Source organism: Chionomys nivalis, chromosome 4 (genome assembly GCF_950005125.1).
Source record: "Chionomys nivalis chromosome 4, mChiNiv1.1, whole genome shotgun sequence".
NCBI classification, from domain to species: Eukaryota; Metazoa; Chordata; class Mammalia; order Rodentia; family Cricetidae; genus Chionomys; species Chionomys nivalis.
In genome coordinates this window covers 53,718,582-53,741,941 of record NC_080089.1, presented here as the reverse complement: position 1 = coordinate 53,741,941, position 23,360 = coordinate 53,718,582, and the positions used below count along the sequence as shown (strand labels likewise).

General features: G+C 42.9%; 1 protein-coding gene across 1 annotated transcript in view; it reads right to left on the bottom strand.

Annotated features, from left to right (window-relative positions):
* Positions 1–7,705, bottom strand: part of Ireb2 (iron responsive element binding protein 2) — a 48,148-nt gene extending 40,443 nt beyond the window's left edge. Inside the window, exons 1-2 of the mRNA XM_057766934.1 lie at positions 7,574–7,705; positions 5,893–5,982 (exon numbers count right to left, since the gene is read on the bottom strand). Of these exons, the coding sequence (XP_057622917.1) occupies positions 5,893–5,982; positions 7,574–7,592 (109 nt within the window). The 5' untranslated portion in view covers positions 7,593–7,705. The remainder of the gene's footprint in view (positions 1–5,892; positions 5,983–7,573) is intronic.
* Positions 7,706–23,360: the final 15,655 nt, after the last annotated feature.

Here is a 23,360-nt window from a genome sequence, read left to right as displayed (position 1 = left end):
GTACTATTTGAAAGAATCCAAGGATTAGGAGGTTTGGCCTTATTAAAGGAAATCACTGAGGGTGGATTTAAGATTTCAAAAGCCCATGCCAGTGCCTGCCTGCCTGCCTGCCTATGGTGCAAGATACAGAACTCACAGCTACTTCTCCAGCAACATGTCTGCCTGTTATGCCACCATGTTCCCCACAATGATGATAATGGACTAAACCCCTGTAACTGTAAGCAAGCCCACAATTAAATGCTTTCTTTTAGAGCTGCCTTGGTCATGGTGTCTCTTAACAGTAGAACAGTGACTAATACCTTCCAAATGTATTACACAACTTATTAAAACAACAACAGCAGCAGTTGCCAATTTCACTATGGCCTTCTCCACATGGAACTGGTGCTTCAACATTTTGTCAGCACTCCTTTGAAACAAACTCAGGAACCATAAATATCCTTATGAGCAGTAACTTTGGGTCTAGTTCTGAAAGACCACTATCACGTACGAGAGGAAGCTGATGAAAGAAACCCAGGCTTCCAAGACAAAGCTAACTGGCTGCTATGAGACTAGGCGATACAGGGCTGAGGATGTGGTTCAGCTGTAGTTGATGAAACGCTTGCCTGGCATGCATAATCTTGGGCTTGATCTCCAGCGCCATAGAAACAGCATGCCTATAATCCTAGCACTCAGAAGTGGAGGCAGGAGGATCAGGAGGAGTTTAAAGTCATCTTCAGCTAAATCAAGAGTACAGGGCCATCCTGGGCTGAGTGAGTTCCATCCTAGGAAGGAAAAACAACAAAAAACTAAGCTAAGGACTGAGATTTCTTATTTGGGATTTAGGGATATGTATGAAGTAAGCACACCCAGAAGACCTGTCTTCAAATGACCTGAGTAGAAGGGATAGAAAACTCAAGTCCCTGGGAGAAAAACAAAGAACGCCATCAGTACTGGCCCACTGCCCATTTTCTTGACAGTCAGCCAGATTTAACTGGTCTGAAAGTTGTACACCAGCACAATAAATTCACTTTGGCTGAGCTAGCAAGTGTCACTCACTTTCTTTTAATCAGAGACTAATCAGGAACAAAAGATGAAAAACAAAGCTGAAGTCAACCTCTTGAACACAGTGCTCCAGGTTAAATGTGTCCCGTTATGTGATCTTTAGAAACGTATGTACTGTGTATAGTTTGTAAATAAGTTGGTCACTGCTTACCCAACCTACAGCACTTTCCAGAGTTCAGGGAAGATACAAGATTAGAGAATACATGTTTACCCATCCAGCAGGATTACTGGGATCAGCAAAGAAAAACCAACAAGCCCAGCTAAAGCAATAGGTGAAAGTCACTCAGAGATATCACCTTAACTGGATGGCAAGCCATTCACAAAACACAAAGATGGTCGAGTGGTCATGGTGGGGACTTACTCATAAGTACAGTGAGTTAGACAGACAGAAGACTCAGGTAGACAGAAAAAAAGAGAGAGAGATCAGTCTTCAAATGGCAAATGGCCTCTGCCTGGTTTTGTTAAGACTATATTTTTCCTCCGCTATCTTTCTGTGTCTGGAAACTGTATTGTATTTTCTATAAAAGTCTTTGTTATTCATAGACCATGATAGAGACTGGGACAGCATATACTAAGAACATAAAAGTACAAGTGTGTGATGTAGGTCGAGGAACAGCACACTTTCAACCTAATGTATCAATCAATAGCTTGAATTAAAAGTGTGTGTGTCTCTGCCAGGGATGTAGACCAGTGGTATCACATTTGCCTAGCATGTATTAAGGCCCTGAGTTCCATCTGCAAGGGAAGAGGGGCTAGAGTAACCACAAAGAGAAAAGCCAGTAATAACTTCACTATGTAGCCATTAAAAGCAGTAGCAAAGTACAGATAGCCCTCTCTACTGGAACTCACACTCCCTGACTCAGAAATCGAGCAGATTCAGATAGCAGGAATACTTGAATTGAATGACATGGTGAAATGTGCATAATATATTAGGTGAACAAAAAGTCACATAACAATACATTGTATTTTCATTGTAAGAATAGTCATGTTTTATACACGTACACAAAAATGGACTTTATCCATGAAGGCATTATCTTGTTTGCAATTCTTATAAATTACAAAATTTTTCCTAAGATGTTAAATACAGATTTTTCTTTCAGAGATTGTAATGTAGGAGTTGGCGTCTGTTTTTTTTTTCTACTACTGGAGATCGAATCCAGAGCTTTGTGCATGCCCTACCACTGAGCTACATCCTCAGCCCTTAGTATTTGGAGACAGAGATGACTATGTAGTTTGGGTTGGCGTTGAACCCATTTCTTGACACTGAATAACAGATATGTGCCACCATGCCAGGCTACAAGATAATGTATGAACATAGTGCTAGCTACGTTTCTCTTTACTGTGTTTAAGAAAGTAGGCAAGAAGGAAAAAAAAAAGATAACAGACCCTAAAATAAAGGATTCATGCAAGCTAAACATGTCAATCCATCCTAGCCAGTCTCTTTACTGTCCCCCATCCCTAACAACTTCATTCATGGTTCTCTAAAGTTGCTCACTTAAAACTAAGGTTGACCTCCCTCCACATGCCCTTTGTCCAATAGCAATTCAGCTGCTTCAGAATGCAGTCTCTACTACAAGCAAGAGAGACTGTTCTACCTTGGTAATATGTATATTCTTAATTCAGAAGACAGTCACCAAATTCCCTCAAGTTTCTGCTGAGCATACTAAAAAAGTACCCAATAGGCAACTCAGTAGTTAAAAAACACAGTTTTCCATGAAAGTAATCAGGTCAAAATGTTGTCAACATCTCATGAGTGTCCACTTCCACACCCTGAATAAAAATTTGAAAAGCAAAAGGTAAAATGGCCAGAGATCGGCTCATTTCTGTGATTAAGGCTACTGTGGTCTACACAGTGAGTTACAGGACAGCTATGACTATAGAGAGACCCTATCTCCAAAAATAAATAAATAATTTTTGAAATAATTTTTATAAAGATAAATGACATTAAAAATAAATAAATTTGCATTACACCCCGTCTAAAGACTAAGAAAGGGCATTATGAGTGGTGTACACTTTTAATCCCAGAACTTGGGAAGCAGAGGATCTCTGTGAGTTCAGGGCCAGCCTAGTCTACAAGAGCTAGTTCCAGGACAGGCTCCAAAGCTACAGAGAAAGCCGATCTTGAAAAACCAAAAACCAAAAGAACATAAGGTTAGTGAAGCAGATGGTATAGACTGGCTTACTCATCATTTATTCTTAACAGTTCTATCTTTTTCCTTACCAAGAAATCTTAAACTGTTTTTAAAGGTATTTTATTTATTACAGTTATAATAAATATAACTCTGGTAATTATGAGAAAATAGTACATATAGATGTCCATGACAGCTTATCTTCTATCAGATAAATTAACTTTTATATTATTATTCATCCCCTTACATTACAATGGCTTTTGATTCCCTACTGATTGTGTTTCTAGGTCATCTTCAAGTGGGCACATTTCCAAAAATTTATCCTGAGAGATTATTTATTCTCAAGTACAAAATATTACCCTTATATATGGCTTTTATAAATTGTTCAAATTGGGTTCAAAACACTTTTATATAAAGGAAGATGTAATTTGGATGGTAAAGTGCTTGCTTGGTGTGGAAGAAGCCCCAGGCTTGACTTCTAGTACTGCCTAAATCATGTGTGGTGCCACACACCTGCAATCTCAGTATTTGGGAGATGGAGGCAGGAGAATCAGAATTTTGAGGCCACTCTGGGCTAGATAGTGAGTTCCAGAATATACTGGGCTACATAAGATTCTATCTCAAAACCAAAACACATCAAAAGCAAAAATCCTTTGAGGCCAGTGTGGTGGCTTAACTGAGAATGGCCCCTATAGGCTCATATACTTTGGTACTTGGTCCCCAGTCAGTGGGACTGTTGGGGAAGAACTGGGCGCTGTGGCTTTGTTGGAGGTGGTGTCACTGGTGGTAGGCGTCTAGGTTTCAAGAGACCAGAACCAGTTCCAGAGCTTTTTCTGAGTTGTGGTTGTGTCTCAAGATACGAGCTTTTCAGCTACTGCGCCAACACTGTGCCTGCCTGCCTACCAGCTGCCATGTTCCCTGCCATGATGGTTATGAAGACTAAACTCTGCAACGATGAGCCCCAAAGAAACTGTTTTCCTGTTAGCTGCCTTGGTCATGGTATCTTGCCACAGTAATAGAAAAGTAACCAGAGAGAATCACGTATTTTGGAGAAAAGAGTTTATAAATAAAACCTATTGTGCATGTGTGTATATGTATGGGTGATATATGCCTGTCTGTGCATGTATGTACAACAGAGATCAATGTCAGGTGTAGTTTACTATTGCTTTCCACCTTATTTTCTGAGAGAGATAGGGTCTCTCACCTAGAGAGCTTGCCATGTTGGCTAGACTGGCTGGGCGAGTGAGTCCCAAGGGTCTGCCCATCTGCCGCCCAGAGCTGGAACTACAGATACACAGGACTGTGCTGACCTTTGCTTGTGGGTTCTGGAGATCTGAACTCAAGTCCTCAGGCTTATGTGGCAAGCACTTTAGCACTGAGTCACTGCCCCAAAGCCGAAGACCCCTCTTCCTTTTCTGGTAAATAATTTTCTAAAGCCAACACAAAATCATTAAGGGATAGAATAAATGAAAGACAAGTAGTACAAGAAATAAACTAACCTCTCTTATCTACAAATTACTGCAACAGAAGGTATCAAGGCTATTGCTTTCATTATGGGGGTTATTTTTGAAGCGCAATCTAATTGTAAGATGGGGATCTTCTAAGACATTAAAAATCATCTACATTGTCTCACAATGCACCCAGACACACTCTACATGACAATCTAGAATACTTAAATTCATAAAAATCTACATTGCTTATAAAAGAGAAATAAAAGGATTAAAGAAAATCTCTCTCCAAACTGTAAGGCTGGTCACATATTTTTCATAAAGCTTTAACAGAAAGTTCACCAGCAGCCATGCTTCCTTAACAGGTCTTTGGTCTGGCCGAAAAGTTACTCAACTTTCAACTAAGTCAAGAGCTGGGCTTGGTGGAGCATTCCTTCAATTCTAGCACTTGGGGGGCCGGACAGGAATGACAAGAGAGTTCAAGGCCAACCTTAGGCACTTAAAAGACCCTGTCTCAAAACACAATACAACTAAAACTCAAAGTCAAGACTCCACCTACCCAATGCCAACAGGTTAATTTTCTTCTGAGAACCTGATGAAAGGTTAGGAATGTGCAAATGTTTATCAAAGTGTCAGAGAACCACACTGTGTAGTGAAGAACAATTTAAACCAGTGGACTCACTTGATGATCCTATTCAAAGATGGTGTAAAGAATAATCAGAGGCTCTGGGCACTGGTGGCACACGCCTTCGCACTCAGCACTTGGGAGGGAGAGGCAGGGGGATCTCTGAGTTCTAGGTCAGACTAGTCTACAAAGTGAGTTCCAAAACAGTCAAGTTCTACAGAGAAATCCTGTCTCAGAAACAAACAAACAAACAAACAAACAAACAAAAACCATACAAATAAAAAAAGAATAACTTGAAGCACTGGCCACTTGAAAAAGTTAATGCATACTTTAAGTCACTATAGAATATTGCTATGCTTTCTTTTAAAATAAATTAGCTTCTTTGGGGGGTGAGAGAGTCCATTTAATTAACTAAACTCTTTAAAGGGGAAATTAATGTATGGGTTTCCATTTTCCTCAACCAGATGTCCCAAGGGAAGTTTTGTAAATAAGAGATATGGGTAGGTGTACCTGTTACCACATGGTGGAAATGAATTTAAAATGTCTTCAGCTCTGCTCGACCAATATGCATAATTATAACTATATTATTATTTACATATAATTATAATTACCAGAAACTGAAGCCTAAGAAAATGTAAGGCAATATTACCATATTTGGTGCCTCCAAGTTTAGGTACATTGAAGAACTTCTTATGTGGGCTGTCACCCAGTGTTTCAATAAGGTACTCAAAAGTGTGTCCTGGAAGAAGAGAGAGGGAAAAAAGAGCAAACTTTTCATCAAATACAGCTACGAGGTATTTCTTATTCTTATTCAAAGAGAAAACTCCCCAAAATTTTGTTTTGGATAATGGAAATGTTATATTTGCATTGTCCAGCAAGGCAGCTACGAGGTGCAAGTGGCTTTAAGTGTGGCTGCAGTGTTGGAGGAGCGGAGCAGCCCACATTATAGACACAGGCTAGTCTCCACCATACTGGGATAGCTTAATTCTAAACCATGGCTCTTGTCAAGTAGAAAACTGGTAAGAGAATTTTGTCCATTGAGACATGGTGTGCTACTGCAGCCCAGGTTGGACTTAAGCTGATTGGCAATCCATGAGTGCATCCAACCAGAGGCACACATCCTTTCTCTGTCTCGTGAGTGCTGGGACTACAGGCATGAGCCAACAAGCTCACTCAGTGGCTTTTCACTCTTAAAAATGTTAAAAGTAGGCCGGGCGGTGGTGGCACACGCCTTTAATCCCAGCACTCGGGAGGCAGAGGCAGGTGGATCTCTATGAATTCGAGGCCAGCCTGGTCTACAAGAGCTAGTTCCAGGAGAGGAACCAAAAGCTACGGAGAAACCCTGTCTCGAAAATAAAAAAAAAAAAAAATGTTAAAAGTCCAGGAGACAATAAGGATGGTTTAAAAGATTAAACCAATAAACCAAGCATTCGGAAAACATGCCCTGAAAATTGCTTAAATAGAGAATGTTTTGAGAAAACTATTGTTAGGTTTTTAAAAGAATCCAAAGACAGTTAACAATCTAACAATAGTTAGAACACTATAAAGATTTTTTTTAAAAAAAAAAAAGACCATAAGAATATTTAGATAAATTGGTACATTACATTCTCCTGAAAGCCATGCCCTTATGGTTACGCACTAATTCAGTATGTCCCCTACACTCAGGGTTGTGGGGAAGGGTGAAGCAACCTTGGGGCTGAAAAGATTTCATTGTGCAGACTCATTACATGGATGGGCGGGACCCCTAGACACTGCCACTATCTTCTTCCAAAAGGAGAAAAGATAAGCACAGTCCACTCGGAATGGATAGTGTTTTTCTTTTGCGGAGGGAGGTGGATGGGGGAGGAGACTCGGCGCTGCAATAATCTGGAAACCGGTTGACTAGCGTTCAGCCTCGACGGCAAGCCCCTCACTCCACTTCCAGAAGCCAAGAAAGAGGGAGGGACTCCAGGCTGCTGAGTGCAATGAACAACCAGCAGCGTGAAACCCAAAGGAGAGGACCCAGTTCTTCCCCACCTCAACGCTCACAAAAGGGGGGCGGGTAGAGGAAAATGTGGGCTTGTCCCGATACCAGGAGTTATTCCCGGGGGCCTGGAGGCTGCCGATATCAAGCAGCGGCTCCGAACCAGGGGCGGAATGACCGCCCCGCTGAACAGCGGGACGCGAGCGGGGAGGCCTGGCTTTGGCGGCCCCGGTCCTGAAGGGGGAACAACCAAGCCCGAGCGCCGGGGAGACCCCCGGCGGACCGTAAGCAAAGCAGAGCGAGGGCCACGGCGGACGGCAGCGCACGCCTCCAGCCGCCAGCGCTAAGGCGGCAGCCGGGAACTGACCTGCACTTGGGGAGTCCATCGCCGGAGACCATATTATCCCTGCCGGGAGGGGGCCGGCAAGGGAAGGAGGGGGAGGCCAGGCTGGGAAGCTAGGAAGGAAGGCAGGCGGACAGGCAGGGGAAGAAGGAAGGAAGCAGTCTCGCGCAAACACCGCGAGAGCCGCAGAGCTGGCCCAGGGTCGGAGCTCGCGGGACCTGCCGGCTAACTCTCGCGATATCTTAGGACCCGGTTGGTGGGGGGGAACACAACAAAGAGAAGGGCGGAGCCAGCCAGTAGGCGGGTTCCTGCGCAGTCTCCGCCGTTCTCCCAAACGGGAGTGGGTGGTGGGGGTGGAGACTTGGGAGGTTTGGCTTCGGGGCGCTACAGGGTCCCTTAGTTTATTGTAACCAGAAGTATCCAGTGAGGTTTTGAGGTTCAGCGACGTCTTCAGAGTGTCTTTTGGAGGAAAGGGTCAAGACCGGAAAAACAGCTTAAGGAGAATTAGCTCTGCTCCCTACCCCCACCATGGGAAAGTCTTGAGTTAAGCCTTGATGTATGGGGCGCCCACTTCCGGATTCTCAAGAGAAGACGGCCAATGAATTAAAATTGCCTCACTCGCCTATAACTTAAACCTTTCTCTTCCTAGTAGCAGTTGTTTAATCATGATGGTGTCTTAAGTCCCTCTGCCCAGCCAGGGAGAGTCCTTACGTTTTCCTGTCTGCTGCTTTGTGCCTTGGTTAGCTGACTCTTCTGTGTGAAAAAGTTAGGGATAACTACTTGCTAATACATTTCCCACACCTTGCTTTAACTGCTCTTTTTCTTTTGTTGAGACATAACTCCCAACTATTCTCTACTTCCTGCCTCTGAGCCAGCTTCATCTCGGTGGTCTCTGCCAGAGTCTTTCTCTGCCCAGCCTCAAAGGTACTGACGCGAATTCTAGCTCATGTTTTGCACCAGATCTCATTTTCTCTGGCTCACTTCGCCTCTCCATTGGCTACAGTTATTCGTTCATATGTTGATGCTTCCTAGCCCACCTGTAACAAACTCATTTTCTAAGCTTGGAAAATACCCTAATACTTGTTACCACAAGCACCTCGTATGCAAAAAGCTCTCCAAAACAATCATCACAACCCTCAAGCCCTCTTGTGCTGCCGGTTCCAGTGAATGGCACTGCCCGAGCTCAAACCAGCACATTGGTCTTGACTACTCCCTCTTCTACCATGACCGATAGACGTCCACTTGATCTATTTGCTTTCTAATTATTTCTCTTGTTACCACCTTGGTCTAGACAACTGTGACAATCTCCTAAAAAAGTCTCTGGGGCATGACTATTCTAACCATTTCCATGACACTGAAACAAACTCAAAATAACGTGCTAAGTGATCTCAGATACCAAGAAACTGACTTAAGGTTTGAACTCCATTCAGATGGAAGCAAGAGCTCATATTTAACTTAGATGCTCATGATCTGGTGTCCCATACCTATAATTTATACCCTGACATGCTAAACTGGCTGAATTGCCTAGTACCTCTAGACTATCTCAGTTTTTTTTTTTCTTGGAACGCTTTGTGCATGGTCAGGCTAACCCTTACTAATTCTTCAAGACTCAATCAGGTTTTTTTTAAAGATTTATTTATGTGTGTATCTATGTTCTACATGTTACATTATGACATGTATGTATGTCATCTGTGTAACCGCCCAAAGAGGCCAGAAGATAGTGTCAGATCATTTAGAATTAGTTATACACAGCTGTAAGCAGCAAGTGCTCTTAACTGCCAACCCATCTCTCAAATCCCATGGTTTTTATTACTTAGTTGGGCTTTTAAGAATTTCTTATTGTGTTCCTGGAGATTGAATTGAGGTCTTCTATAAGAGCAGAGAGAGCTGAGCTATCTCTCCAGGCCCCCAGGACAGTCTCTTTCTTATACAATCACACTTTGACAACTAAATTCAAGAAACTTGGCATTGATTCAGTACTATGCACATTTACATTTTATAAATTTGAATAATCAAACCTTATTAAATTCTCTAATCAAACATTGACACAATTTATAACCAATACTCAAATTTTGCCAGTTGTTTCAATTGTCTTTATTTTTCTTTTGTTTGTTTATTTGTTTTGAGATATAGTCTTGCTGTGTAACACAAGCTGATCTGGTGCTCACCACATAGCCCAGACTAGCCTCAAACCCATGGCATTTACCTGCCTCAATCTCCCACGGACTGGGATTACAGACATGTGCTACCATGCCCAACTAATCCTTTTTTTCTATAAACTTTTTTCACCTCAAAATCCAATCCTATCTAGTCTATAACTTAGAACAGTTTCTTAGTTGTTTATTTTCCTTGGAGCTGTTGGTATTTTTCAAAGCACGCTAGCCAGTTCTTTTGCAAAATGTTCGTTAGTTGGAGCTTGCCCAGTTGTTTCTTCATGCTAAGGTTTGTTAGGGAGTCCAACAACTTTTGGCATTGTGTCACAGCGTTGTGATTACAAAGTTCATGAAAGTTGGTGCAATCAAATTAACAGCAAAAAAATCATGCTTTATTTATTTACAATTTAAAGGTTTTTATGGCAAAAAAAAATATGAACTGGCACAACCACTTAGGCCACTGGAATGACATCTACTAAGTATGTGTCAGCAATGTCACTCATGACTCTGCGTACATGAAGATGTATGTAGAAAAAGCACTAGATTACTGCTTATGATAAGATTTGAAGCAGTTTCAATGCCAACCCCAGGAACATAGAGGTGTGCTACGAGGTGTTAAAAGTGACTTTGAGCCGTGTGTATTAACATACAGGTTTTAACAACTATACATGTGTATAAATGTATGCCTCTCTAATACCTCAACTTCCTCTGAACATTCCCAACACGTCTCCCTCCTCCCTTCAATAGTTCAGTGAGTTTAATTAGAGTAACTTGCATATCCACAAGGGTGGGCTTATGTACAGGATCGGGGCAACGTACCTGTGGCTATACCCCTGAAGAAAAATAGCCACCCCCAAGCAGCTATTACTCATAATAAAACTCATATTACTTTATGGTTTTGTGTTGGGCCACATTCCTAGTCATTCTTGGTCACATGTTTCCTAAAGGCTTGGGTTGGACTCACCTGAGAGATGAAGCATTTGGGGCAGGAATGCTATGGAAACAATGTCACCACGATGTTGTGCTCTTTCTGGTTCAGTGCTCCGGGAGTCACCTGATTTCACTTAGTTCCCTTTCTGTTGGTAATCAAGTTGCTTCTTGGGGTGGGGGACAAAGAGACTTTTGTTTGGTTTGGTTTAGTAAGGGTGAAGCTGGAGGCTCTCTCAGACTTTGGAAATTTAGTGTGACCATAGTAGCTAAGCCCAGAGGTCTGCTATGTTCAGCCAAGGTATAGTTTAGTTCCATTGTCAAAGCCTGTTTGATTGTTGATGTTTCCGCAATAAATAGTGTTGAATATTAGGGAAATAAAAAGCAGGATAAACACAAGTGCTGCCATTCTGAGGATCACTTTTAAAGCCACTGCTGCATCTGACCATGGATAAGATAAGAGCAGCTGGTTGCCAGCCCTAGATGTGTAAAATCAAAGAGAGCCATTGTGCAATCAAAACACGTAGCTGTGTGTTCTGCCCAGCTAGCAGGACGAGTGCAAACTCAGGGCTGGTTTTTTCTCTCCACTAATAACAACTTTTAACTTTTTTCTTTTTTAGAAAATAAGAAAAATACAAAATGAAATCTTTAAGTTTTTAGAAATGGAGGTTGCTAGGGTTATGCTTGGGCAGCTGAGGAAGGAAGATTGCCCCAAGTTTCAGTCTAGCCTGAGCTATAGAGTGAGACTTTTTCTTTATATATATATAAAAAAAACAGTAGGGGATGGGGTTGGAAAGTGACTGAAATGTCTGCTGAGAGCAGATAGGAAAGAATGTGGATGCAGGCTTATGGCATGTGTTCTAAGATAAAAAACAAAAGCAAAAGGTACAGGAAAAAATAGAAGAGATCTTTACTCCCCAGGCTCCTACAGCTCTTGCTCCTTTTTTTTTAAGAGAAACAAAAACAAAACACAGACCTGCTATTAGCAAAAAGAACAAGAACTTAAGATTCAAAAGTACTGTTATGTAAACAAGGATCTGGGGATGCGGTTCTGTTGGTAGAGTGTTGACTCGATCCTAGCACCGCATGAAACAGGCATGGTGGCACACACCTGTAATCCTAGGACTAAGGCACAGGCCACTGCACACAAGTGCACAAATGTGTGCACACAAACATGCAAATAATATAACTCTTTAAAAACAAGTTCAGGGTCATCTACTGCCACAGACCTGGAATACCTGGGACTCTATCAAAACAACAGCAAACCCCACCCTTGCAGATTTAATTGCTCCACACCCCCCCCCCCCCCAGTCCATGCTATACTGGAGCAGGACTGATCATAACTGAGCAAAATGATCTATGTCACCTGTAATACCTGCACTCAAAAGTGGAGGCCGGGGCAGGAGGATTTTAAGTTTAAGAACAGACTGGCCTAATATCAAGACCCTGTCTCAAAATAAAGCAAGAGGAAGAGAAGAGGAGAAGGAGCAGAGGGGAGGAGAAAGCAAGCCTGTAGGCATAGAGAGAACTTAGCGCTATGAAGAAACAGATGGTCCAGCATGAGAAATGAGCATGAGACCAGGTGATCAATCTACAAGCAAGGGCAGGCCTGACTAAATCCTTCCTGCAGCCTTCACAGGGAACCAGCCCTGCAACCTCCATCTGGGCTACTAGCCTCCAGAACTATGTGAGCTTCTGTTGTTTTTGCCACCCACTCTGTGGCACGGAAACCTCAGGAAACTTATACTAATATCTCCTTTGATTAGCCAGGATATAACAGAGACAGTACCGTCAAGAGACCTGGGGTTAATGCCAACTTAGGACTAAACATGGTTATACAATCATATCCAAATGGATCTATCAGGCCTCAAGTTGTGCAATTCATCAAACTAAATAGAAGTAAAATGTCTAGGTTCAGGCATGATTTCCTGTGACCTGTAATTGTGTTTCTATTGTCTCACGTAGACCTTATGTTTGTCTGTTTCATGGAAGATACTGCGCTGTCATAGTGGAATTCCCAAATGTTGCTTGATCTCATCCATCAGTACTATAGTTTAGGTTCTGGTCATTTCTTACCTGGCTTTAGGATGAGTCATCTCAAATTGACGGCTCCAGGCCAGCCACATGCCTCCATGGATAAAGAAACTTGCTGCATGCCTGGCAACCTGTGTTTGCTTCCCAGAATCCATGTAAAGATGGAAGGAGAGAACCAACTCCACAAAATTGTCCTCTGACCTGCACACTCATGCTGCAGTACCTGCACTTTCACATATCATGTGCACGTGTACAATCTCTCTCTCTCTCTCACACACACACAACAAACAAAAATTCATAACCTTTGGCCACTGTGGCCTGAAAGTGGTGATTCTATATAATTCAGCTTACTAATTTTCTAACAAGTCTTCCTGTTTCATCCTTGACTTCTTCATCCACCAAACACCCTTCCAACCCCACCCTTAAAGGCAAATCTGATAATGTCTGCTTAAAACCCTTCAGAGTTTCTACACGTGTCTGTCTATCAAGATCAGACTTTTCAGCTCAAAATCCCAGGTCCTCTTGGGCATTGAGTTGTTTTTTTTGTTTTTTTGTTTTTAACATGCATCAGTGTGTGGGTATGTGCACGAGAATGTGTGTTTTGAGATAGGGTTCCATGTATCCCAAACTGGCCTCCTACCTGCTATGTAGCTGAGGATAACCTTGAACTTCTGATCCTTCTGGTTCTGTCTCCTAGTGTTGGGATTACAGACTACTACTATGTCTGATTTCTCTAGGCTTCTCTTCCTTCCTACATCTCTGTCTCTCCCCCTCCCTCCTTTCTTCTGTTGTTGACAAGGTCTTATTTTATAACCCAGGCTGCTCTCTAACTCATAACCATCCTCCACCTTCAACTTCAGAGTGCAGAAATTATCGGCACATACCATCGCACTCAGCCACAAGCCCAATTCTTACCTACGACAGAGTTTCAGATCTAGTCCCTGGACTCAGGAGTCTCAAAAGACTGCTCTAGCCAATATCCCAATATACCAGTTAAACAATAAACTGAAGTCCCAGAAAAAAAAAAATAGCCACACCTATGTGAAAGTATCTACAAGGCCGACCAACTAGGCCAAACGTCCTGATTGTACAAAGCTGGAATGCCGGGCTAGTTTCTGTTCCCATCATAACTACCCATTGCCTACTCCAAGTCTGACCTGACGTCCTCCTGACTGTCAGGTGATCTCTGGAATACATTCTCAGCAGACTATCAGCTTCCAAAAGCTGTGGCCTTTTCCCTGCTCTGCTGGGACCCACCTGCCTGATGTCCCTGTCAGTTTGTTTGGCAAGTGCCTTGATTTATAACTCCTTTGTTCTATGAAAAGCTCATGAAATCACTTCCACATGGGAACACGTCATTCAGGACACCCTGGACCCATACTCTCAGGCCATGGTCACTCATCTTTGGCTAAGACTTCCTTTGGAAAAGAGGTCTAAGTTTTTGTGTTGATACGTCAGTACTTACAAAAACAGAAAAAAGAGATCTAATTAATCACTGTGGCCACCCTGGGCAGGAAAGACAAAGAGATTCAGTGACGCTAGGTCCTCCATATTTAGGGCACTGAGATGAACTTTAGGTTTAGACAGTGGAGTAATTATGGCAGTGGGAGAGTGGTACCTAACTACGCAGGGGTGGCCAAGCCGCATGTGGTCTGGTTACCAAAGTTCTAGTCCTGTTTGACTTCCCAAGACATTGCTTTCCAATTGAGGGAAAGCAGGTTGATTCCCACAGAGACCATCAGTCCTGCTCCAGGCTGGAGCCTCACCGTGATAGATTAATGCCCTCACTTGGGAGCCATTCATTGCTTGTGTGGTAGTTTCAAGCCTTGTCATAGAGGTGCCTGTTGGTCCTGTGGTTCTTGCAATCTAAGGTGAATGCAGGTGTAGGACAATGATTTGAGACATTTAGTTCTTTTTTGGACATTGGAGCAGGACAATGTAAAAGCTGATAGTAACATCTAGGCAAGGATAAAGGTAGGAAGAGACTCTTTTAGCTCCCTTTGACTATCAGACTTTTGAAACAATGGACATTTGCCGAGGAGTCTCATGCTGAGAGAACAAAAAGCCAGAAGTCTGATACTAGCCAGGGGAGGACTTGTCTCTTGGAAAGAGAGCTTTCAATTATTTCCTGTCAGACCACCTTGCAGGAGAGATTGAAGGGGAGACAGGGATAGGTCACTGGCGCTGAGACCATGACTTGACCAGGACAACTTGTTTATACACACCTCTCGTCCCCTATTTAAAGCTTGAACTTTATATCAGGACCAAAGATCACCCCAAGAGATGTGCTGGTTAGTGCTAATTGTCACCTTCGTAGGATCTGGAATCGCCTAGCCTCTGGGCACATCTGTAAGGGCATGCCTGTATGGAGGACCTTGATTAGGTCCCTGCCATGGGGATAACCACTCACTCTGACTGGCACCATTCCCTGGGACGGGATCTGGACTGTGTAAAAGGGAGACAGTGAGCTGAGCATAAACGTGTGCTGCTTTCTGCTTCGCAATTGTGGATGCGACATGACCAGCTGCTTCACACCCTGCTGCCTCGACTTCCCAGTTGTTATTAGTGATACTCTTCAACAACAGCAACATAAACCCTTTGTCCTCTTTTGCGAGGGTACTTTATCAGAGCAGCAGGTAAAGAAACTAAGACAAGGGACCATTGGGCCTCTTTATCTGTTCTTCTCGATGTGGCCACATACTTTGTACATGTCTGCATATTTGTCTATTTATGGGTAGCCCAGCTTGGTTTATTGGGCATCTAAGGCCTCACAATGACTAAAGAAAACAGGGGCAAAATGAAGGCAGAAGCGACGGACTTTTAGCCATTTCTGTAACAGGTACTTAAAGGTTGCTTCTTTTAAGCATTGTCTCCTGGCTTGAACCCAAAAGGCAGCTAAAGGCAAATTGACATTTCTGCCTTCATTTTGTATCTTTAATTGGCTGAAGGCATGGAAATAAATAATTGTCCTAAGTCAGCAGTCACTTTGGGTTCCAGGAATATCAAAGCCCATCAGAGCAGACCACCTCCCACTCCCCATGGAGGGCCGTTATCCTGGAGCAGGAGCAATCCCTCTCTGAGAGCCACCTTCAAGCACCAAGGCCTTCTCAGGACCACCTTCCAGGGTGAAAGCTAAGGCCACCCATGATGCCTATGTCTGCACCTTGACCAGGACTGCTTAGTTGTGCACATACCTCGCTCTATGCTTATTGTCCTCTAAAGCTCATGCCATTGTCTTAAAGATGAACTCAGAGTCAGTGTGCCGACATGACCTGGATCGGGAGTTGGCTTGGTTCCTTAGTCTCTGCGATCACTATCACATGGTCTGGAGATGAGGCGCATAAGAAAGTGGGGTAAAAGATAGTTACACACTTCCTACAAACAGAGCTGGAGCACTTTCCAGTCCAGGTGAGAAGGACCAAATGGCTGAAGAGAACATTTTGTGACATACATTTCATTATTTCTAAAACCTCTAAACTGGAAGAGCATTTTCCTGTCCAGATGACTGACTAGTCCACTTGGATTAACATGGAGAAGAGGGACAATGGTATGTCTTTGTTCTTTATTAGGAAGTCTCTGGATAGATAATAATCTTATCATAGCCTTCTGGGCAGTTCAGAATACCATGTTTCCATGCAGAGTTAACCATACTTAATTCAGACCAGTAAGCAGAGCCCTGCCGTTTGACTTCCTGATTTCATAAGCCGCTGATATTGAGGGAGGGAATGCATCCTCATGACCTTTAACCCTGATAATATCTAAATAGCTAACTCTTCAAGAACCGGGACCCTTTGATCACTTTTCAGGCTTGTCCAACCTGCATCATACCTAATAGGAGACGGGTGTTGAGGCGGTCTGATTGTTTCTGGATGAAATAAGGTGGGAAAGATTTAGGGTCTTCATCCTTGCTAATTTGCAGACCTCAGATGATGATCAAAGGGACTAAGACAAATGAAGTTAAGCTGCCTTCTCCCCTACTACTCATCTAAGTACATAAAGTTCAAAGACTAATAGGATCAACCCATCTCAACCATGAAAACCAAGAGGTCATAGCCAGATGTGGTGACTCCCTCCCCTCCCCTCCCTTCCCCTCCCCTCCCCTCTGCTCCCTTCCCTTCCCCTCCCAGCTTCCTGGGTAGAAGAAACTGGGTATAGAAACTGATTTTGCTATATGTAGTAGGCCATTGATGGGAGCCTCAAGTCCTAGTGACAGTTTTGGTGACTTCTTTCTGATTTCAGGAACAAGTTGAGTGATTATTTGTCCCAGAAGTGTACACCTCTACAAACAAAGGAATCAGTAAGAATGGCCATTTTTATGACCTCGAGTCGCTAGAGAAAGGCAGTAGGATCTTTATTAGGTTCCTGGTCAATAGTCACCAGCTTGCTATGACTCACAAGTTGTACTTCAGTCCCTTGAACTCACCGATATTGAAATGAAGGCATTCCTGGGCAATGGGGACACTAAGTGCGATAAGCCTTTTGTGGGACATTTACCATGGGCTACTTAAGCTCTATCATCTATAACTCATTGTACATAACCTCCTTTTAAATCATTAAAATTATCTCAGGCACATAGAGGAGGTCAAAGTTGCCTGTTGAGATGATGAATATTTTCCTATAGGTTCTCAATGATAGAGATTAAAGACAATAAATAAAATGTGCTTGCTTAGGGCCAAAATAATCTATAACCTTGAGTTTTTAGTACCCGATTCTCATTCTTAAGTCTAAACAATACACTTCATAAATCCACCTTATAACACTGTAAAATAAAGTTCTCTCTCTCTCTCTCTCTCTCTCTCTCTCTTTCTCTCTCTCTGTGTGTGTGTGTGTGTGTGTGTGTGTGCATGTACCTGTGGAGGCCAGAAGTTAAGTTTTCTTTCCACATTATTGTTGTTGTTCTAAGAAAGGGCCTCTCGCTGTACTTGGCACTCACTGATGGGCAGGAGGCTGGCTAGATAGCTTCAGGCGGCCTCCTGTTTGTTCTTCCCTGTGCTGAGGTGACAGGTACACACTGCCACTGGATCTAAACTCAGCCCTGCCTGCTTTCACAGCCTGTTTGTTACCCACGGAGCCCTTTTCCCAGTCTTACAAAGGAAAAGTCTTTAACCTTTATATCCCGCTGTAAATTACACCCTCTGAGAAAGTCACAGGATCACTTACTGCAATTACAAAGATAATAAGGCACAGTTTTCCCTTAATAAGAAGCCCCCGCCCATGTGTGCGTGTGTCCTAGCCTCTCCCTGAGCATCTGGTTCTATTAATCCTCCCGTCTAAGATGCACATTAAAGAATCTGTTAACAAACCCTGGCTCTGCTACACACTGCATTCTCTGAAAGTCAAGAACCCTACTTAATGGCAGTCTTTAAGGAGCACAGGAATTCTCCAGGCTGTGAGTGACACTGGGAAGCTGTGCTGTGCTTCTGTCCTTGCCCCGCTTGTGGACAGACCACTAGAGATGGGTTAGAGGTGGGTTAAAGACAGTACTGTTAATCCCTTTAACCCAGCGCAAGAGATGCTTTATCACAAGGCAAGAGGAATACATGAGAAACATTACAAGAGCATAGTCACCTTCCTTAAGAAAGACTCTTAGGTTAGGTTAGCAGGGATGCAGCAGGAGACGGGAGTATATAAGAGGATGTGACCCAAGGTGTATAATTCTGAAACTAAAGGAGATCCCATAGTCAAAGGAAGTTGCACATGTAGAGGAACAGGAAATTCCATGGTCTAAACCCAAAGAAGGGAAGTCCCCACCTTATCCTGATGAAGATGAAGGAGTTATGACGGTAACCAAGCAGGAACACCAGATGTTAGATTATTTAAGGTAGCTGTAGAGAGACAGAAGGAGGACAGCAAGAGATGCCTTTGGCTCATCTTAGGCAGAACCAAATTTATTCACAGCATGGGGACATGTTGTTATCCACCTGTGTGAATGAGCAAAATGCCCACAGAAGAACAGAAATCACTACTACACTGTAGTATGTTCTCTCCTGTGGCCACCTTACCTAGCAGCAAGAAAAGTTGGGAAGTGTAGTCTTTTAGCCCGTAACTTTTTCGTTTGTTTGTTTGTTTAACTCAGGGGTGTTATAGCTGCTTCTGTTGAGGAGAGCATTTGTCAGAGGAGTCATTCTGGGTCCATTGAAGAGGGGGGTCCTCTAGTCACATAGTAGGGGGAAGAGTCTTAACTTGATCAGTTGTAATGGATCAAGCAACTGTCATTCTGTATTCCTGAAGAGACTTGAAAACTAATCAGTAGACGGTTGTAAGCAGATGATTTGGTTACCCTACCAAGTAAAAACTGAGACTCCCCAGGAAGGTTGAGGGAGAGGGAGCAGCAGAGGTGGAGAGACAGTGTGAGCCGGTGAGAGGAAGTGGGTAGAGTTGATTCAAGGTAGTAGTTGCAGTGACAGGTCCCATTGCCTGGACTGCTGCACCAAAAGGACCTAGCGGAGTAGCAGGGAGCTACAGAGCATCAAAGGAGGGAAACAGGAGAAAACAGAGGACTTATGAGAAGAACCGCATCTGGCCTGGGGTGAAGGAGATGAAGGCCTTTTAGCCGGTTTTCCCACAGCATCTAACGGGTCTTTTGGCAGGTGTATCAGGAACAAATGTAGGATGAGAACTGTCGGGAGAGCTTGTGAGGAACATTTTGTTTGGGCATAGAGTGAAGTTCAGTAAGTTCAATACGCAGGGAGCTGTTGAATGACATGACTGGAGTACAGATCTGGAATCCATTTGGCCTGTGATGGGTGCATTCAAGCTGGGACTCCCTGAAGCTTACATGAATTTTTAATTTACAAAAAGAGATCAAAGTTTCAGATATAGTAGTATTACCACTGTTTGTAATCTGTACTGAAATCCACATTGTAGCTTTTGCTACAATGTGTCTGTAAAGCAGCTGGAGCAGACAGACTCCTGCCTTCAAGAAGTAGCAAAAGCTATGACTTTGGGTTAAAAAGTACCCTTTTCTCTGTCCAGAGGGCTGTAATACACTTGGGCAGAGATACCTTGGTCTGATATGAAGCACCTTAAGACCATACTTAGAAGAAGACGGCCAAAGGAAATTCATGTCTTGAGCTTGTGATTGCTAACAGCGGTCAATGCTTTACCAGCCTATGGGAACTCCATGGAACTCCATCAATCAATGTTGAAACTCCCTTGTGAGACCTTAGCCGACCAGGAAAGGAATCGGAAGCATTCCTCACTTTTCACACCCCTTAAATCACTTCCTTAGATCTTCGCAACTACTTACGCTTTCATGTAAATTACTCTTAGACGCTGGCAACTTTACATTTTAAACCTTTCTTTCATGGAATCATTCACCTCAAGACACAAGTGGTCGATTACTGAGGGCAGTCCTCGCAAAGCAAGTTCTTTTGCATAAAGGAATAGGAAAAAGTTAGAGCTGAGCCTGTTTATCCTTTCATATGAAGCCTGTTAGCAAGGCAAGCCTGTCTGCCTTTCTCAGCAGGAGACCCGGGAGTGCCAGAAAAGCCAGGCCTGATCTCTTTATGTATGAAATGAACTAACATGGTAGCTGCAGCCTTCGGGGAGAAGCTGGGTGCCTACAGTTGCCATAGTGACAAAGCTACTGTTTGCTGTCATTATTAGAGATCTGAGAAGGATAAATTACAGCAGGAAGTATAAACCAAATGGCCTCTGTACCAATTAAAATGGCAGAGACTTAGTAGCTTCCTGAACTCCTGTGGTCTTGATGGCTTCGCTGCGGGGGCAGAGGTCATAGGTCTTTGGCTATCACATAGAACAGCATTATATATTTAGCTGCTACACAGGACAGCATAGGCTGTCAACGGCCAGCCCCAAAAGGTCTGAGAGATTTTCCTGTGAATGAAGAAGTTGGGAAAAGTGACTTTCCTGACTTAATGCGGGGTAGGGCAGTCAACCCAACACTGTCCACAGTTTGCCCAAGGCCCTGGAATCAGGCTAGGCACGGGGCAGTTTTGCCTAGTGGTTAGCATCACTGCATTCCAGGTCTTTTCCTGTTTGTCTTCTTTGGAGACCTTAGGGTTGCTTCTGGGATCTGGCATTTCTATCACAGGAAGCTTTATCCTTTAATCTTTTCAGATGCCGTATTCAGCAGAGCTCTGAAGAGTTTTGAGAACCATTAAGTATACCTGTTTTGTTTTGTTTTTTTAAACAAACCTTACTTGTTTTTAGTTATTTACTTTAGGTTTAACCTTAAAAACATATACAGTAGGCTAAATAAAGTTTATTCCTGGGGGTGAGGAGAGAAGGGAGGGCAAAAGGGGAGAAGAAGTGGAGAAGGGGAGAGAGGAGGAGAAATTGAGGGAATGGGATAGTCAAGAAGGGGGAAGGACAGAGACAGAGAGCAAGGAAAGAGATGTCTTGATTGAGGGAGCCATTATGGGGCTATCAAGAAACGCTGGGTTTGGAATATTTTCCTAACTGAACCACTCCACCAAGGCAAAATCATCCCAATCAAGCCAAATCAGACCAGATTAAAAGATATCCAGGTTTAATTAGACACCTGTGCTCCTTGGTGGCCCCAAGGGGAAGAGGGGAAACCACGTGTTTATTTTCTGGGGAGCAGTTTCAGTAGCCTGCGGGAGTGGTCTTGACCTTTCCTGGGGAGGGGTCAAGGTTTGAGGGGCACGAGGCTGGGATTACACCCTGCACTAGAGAAATTCCCAGGAATCCACAAAGATGACCCAACTAAGACTCTAAGCAATAGAGAGGGTGCCTGAACTGGCCTTGCCCTGTAGTCAGATTAATGGCTATCTTAAATGTCACCATAGAACCTTCATCCAGCAACTGATGGAAGCAGAGACAGAGAGCCGTAACAGAGCACTGGGTTGAGCTCCCAAGGTCCAGTTGAAGAGTGGGAGGAATGAGAATATGAGCAAAGAGGTCAAGACCATGATGGGTACACACAATGAAATAGTTTACCTGAGCTAACGGGAGCTCACCAACTCTAGTCAGACAGGGAAGGAACCAGCATAGGACCAAACTAGACCCTCTCTGAATGTGGTGACAGTTGTAGGGCTGGGGCAGACTGAGGGGCCACTAGTAATGGGTTCAGGATTTATTACTACTGCTTGTACTGTCTTTTTGGAACCAATTCTCTTTGGATGGATACCTTGCTAGGTTTAGATATAGTAGGGAGGGCCTTGGTCCTTCCTCAAAGCAATGTGCCTTGCCCTCTCTGAGGACTGGGTGGGTAGTGGGAACTGGGATTGGTATGTAAAATGAAAATAAAAACAAGTTTTTTAAAAAATAAGTTAAAAAGAGTTTATTCCTGTAATGAGTTACATTAGCATGACTACAAATATAGTTCTGAACACATTACATTATCTAATTTACAAGGTGACTATTAATTTGCATATCTTGGGCTGGAGAGATGGCTCAGTGGTTAAGAGCACTGTCTGCTCTTCCAGAGGTCCTGAGTTCAATTCCCAGCAACCACATGGTGGCTCCAAACCATCTGTAAAGAGATCTGGCACCCTCCTCTGGCGTGTGGGTATAAATGGAGGCAGAAAGTTGTATACATAATAAATAAATCTTTAAAAAAAATTAATAATTTGCATATCTTAATTTGTAAATCTTAACAGTTTACAATAAATTAGTATCTTTTATAGGATTATGATTTGCAGTTTTATCTCTGTTAGGTTTAGCCTTAAAAAATAATTTCTGAATTGAAACTTGTTTAGTATAAAAATTAAACTTTATATACAGTCCAGGGGTGTTGTTGTAATATTACTTTAACTGTGTAAAGATGTGTTATACTTGTGTATGTTGTAAATTATTACTTTAACTATATAAAGGTATGTTGCATTTGTTTAACTATGTAGCGATGTGTTATATTTTTTAATTATGTGAAGATGTGTTTCTGTTTTATCTTGCCTGCCTAGGGCACCTGAGTGGCCTAATAAAAAGTTTAGTGGCCAATAGCTAGGCAGTAGAGGGATAGGTGGGGCTGCTGGGCAGAGAGAATAAGTAGGAGGATGAATCTAAATTTAAGAGGAGGGAGAATAAGGGAAGAAGAGAGGGAGACGCCCCAGGCCAGGCAGCCAGAGACGAAACAGGGAAAGTAGGACATACAGACTGAAAGAAAGGTAAAAAACCCCAAGGCAAAACGTACATGAAGAGAAACAGGTTGAATTAAGCTGTAAGAGCTGGTGGGACAAGGCTAAGCTAAGGCCAAGCATTCATAATTAATAAGTCCCCGTGCCTTTATTTGGGAACTGGTTGGTGGCCCAAAGGAAGCCTGCTACACAGGGGAGACTGGCAACTTTACTTCCCTGGTCCTTTCATAGTGCACCATTACAGAATATCACAGTCACTTGTGTGACTCAGCTTATCAAAATAGCTAAAGCTTAACAAAGTTAACAAAGACAAGGCTAGACATACACTCTTAAGCCAGTCTCTGTTAGTCTGAATAGCCCTTGTATAAGGAGACACATTCTAGAGGCTCTTTGCCAGACTTCTTGGACCATTGTCTTGCTGCCTGGTAAGATAGGGATATCCTTGTTTCTGGTGTTTAGTATTTGGTGCTCATAGCTGTGACCCTAAATCTTTAGCTAATTAATTAATAATTATGATTATACATTAATAAGACATCATAATATAAAACATCTTATAAACTTAAAATGTCCCAGAGTCTTATAACTTTTAATATTTAAAGAAAATGTTCAATTTATTTATTTATTCTTGTAAAACTC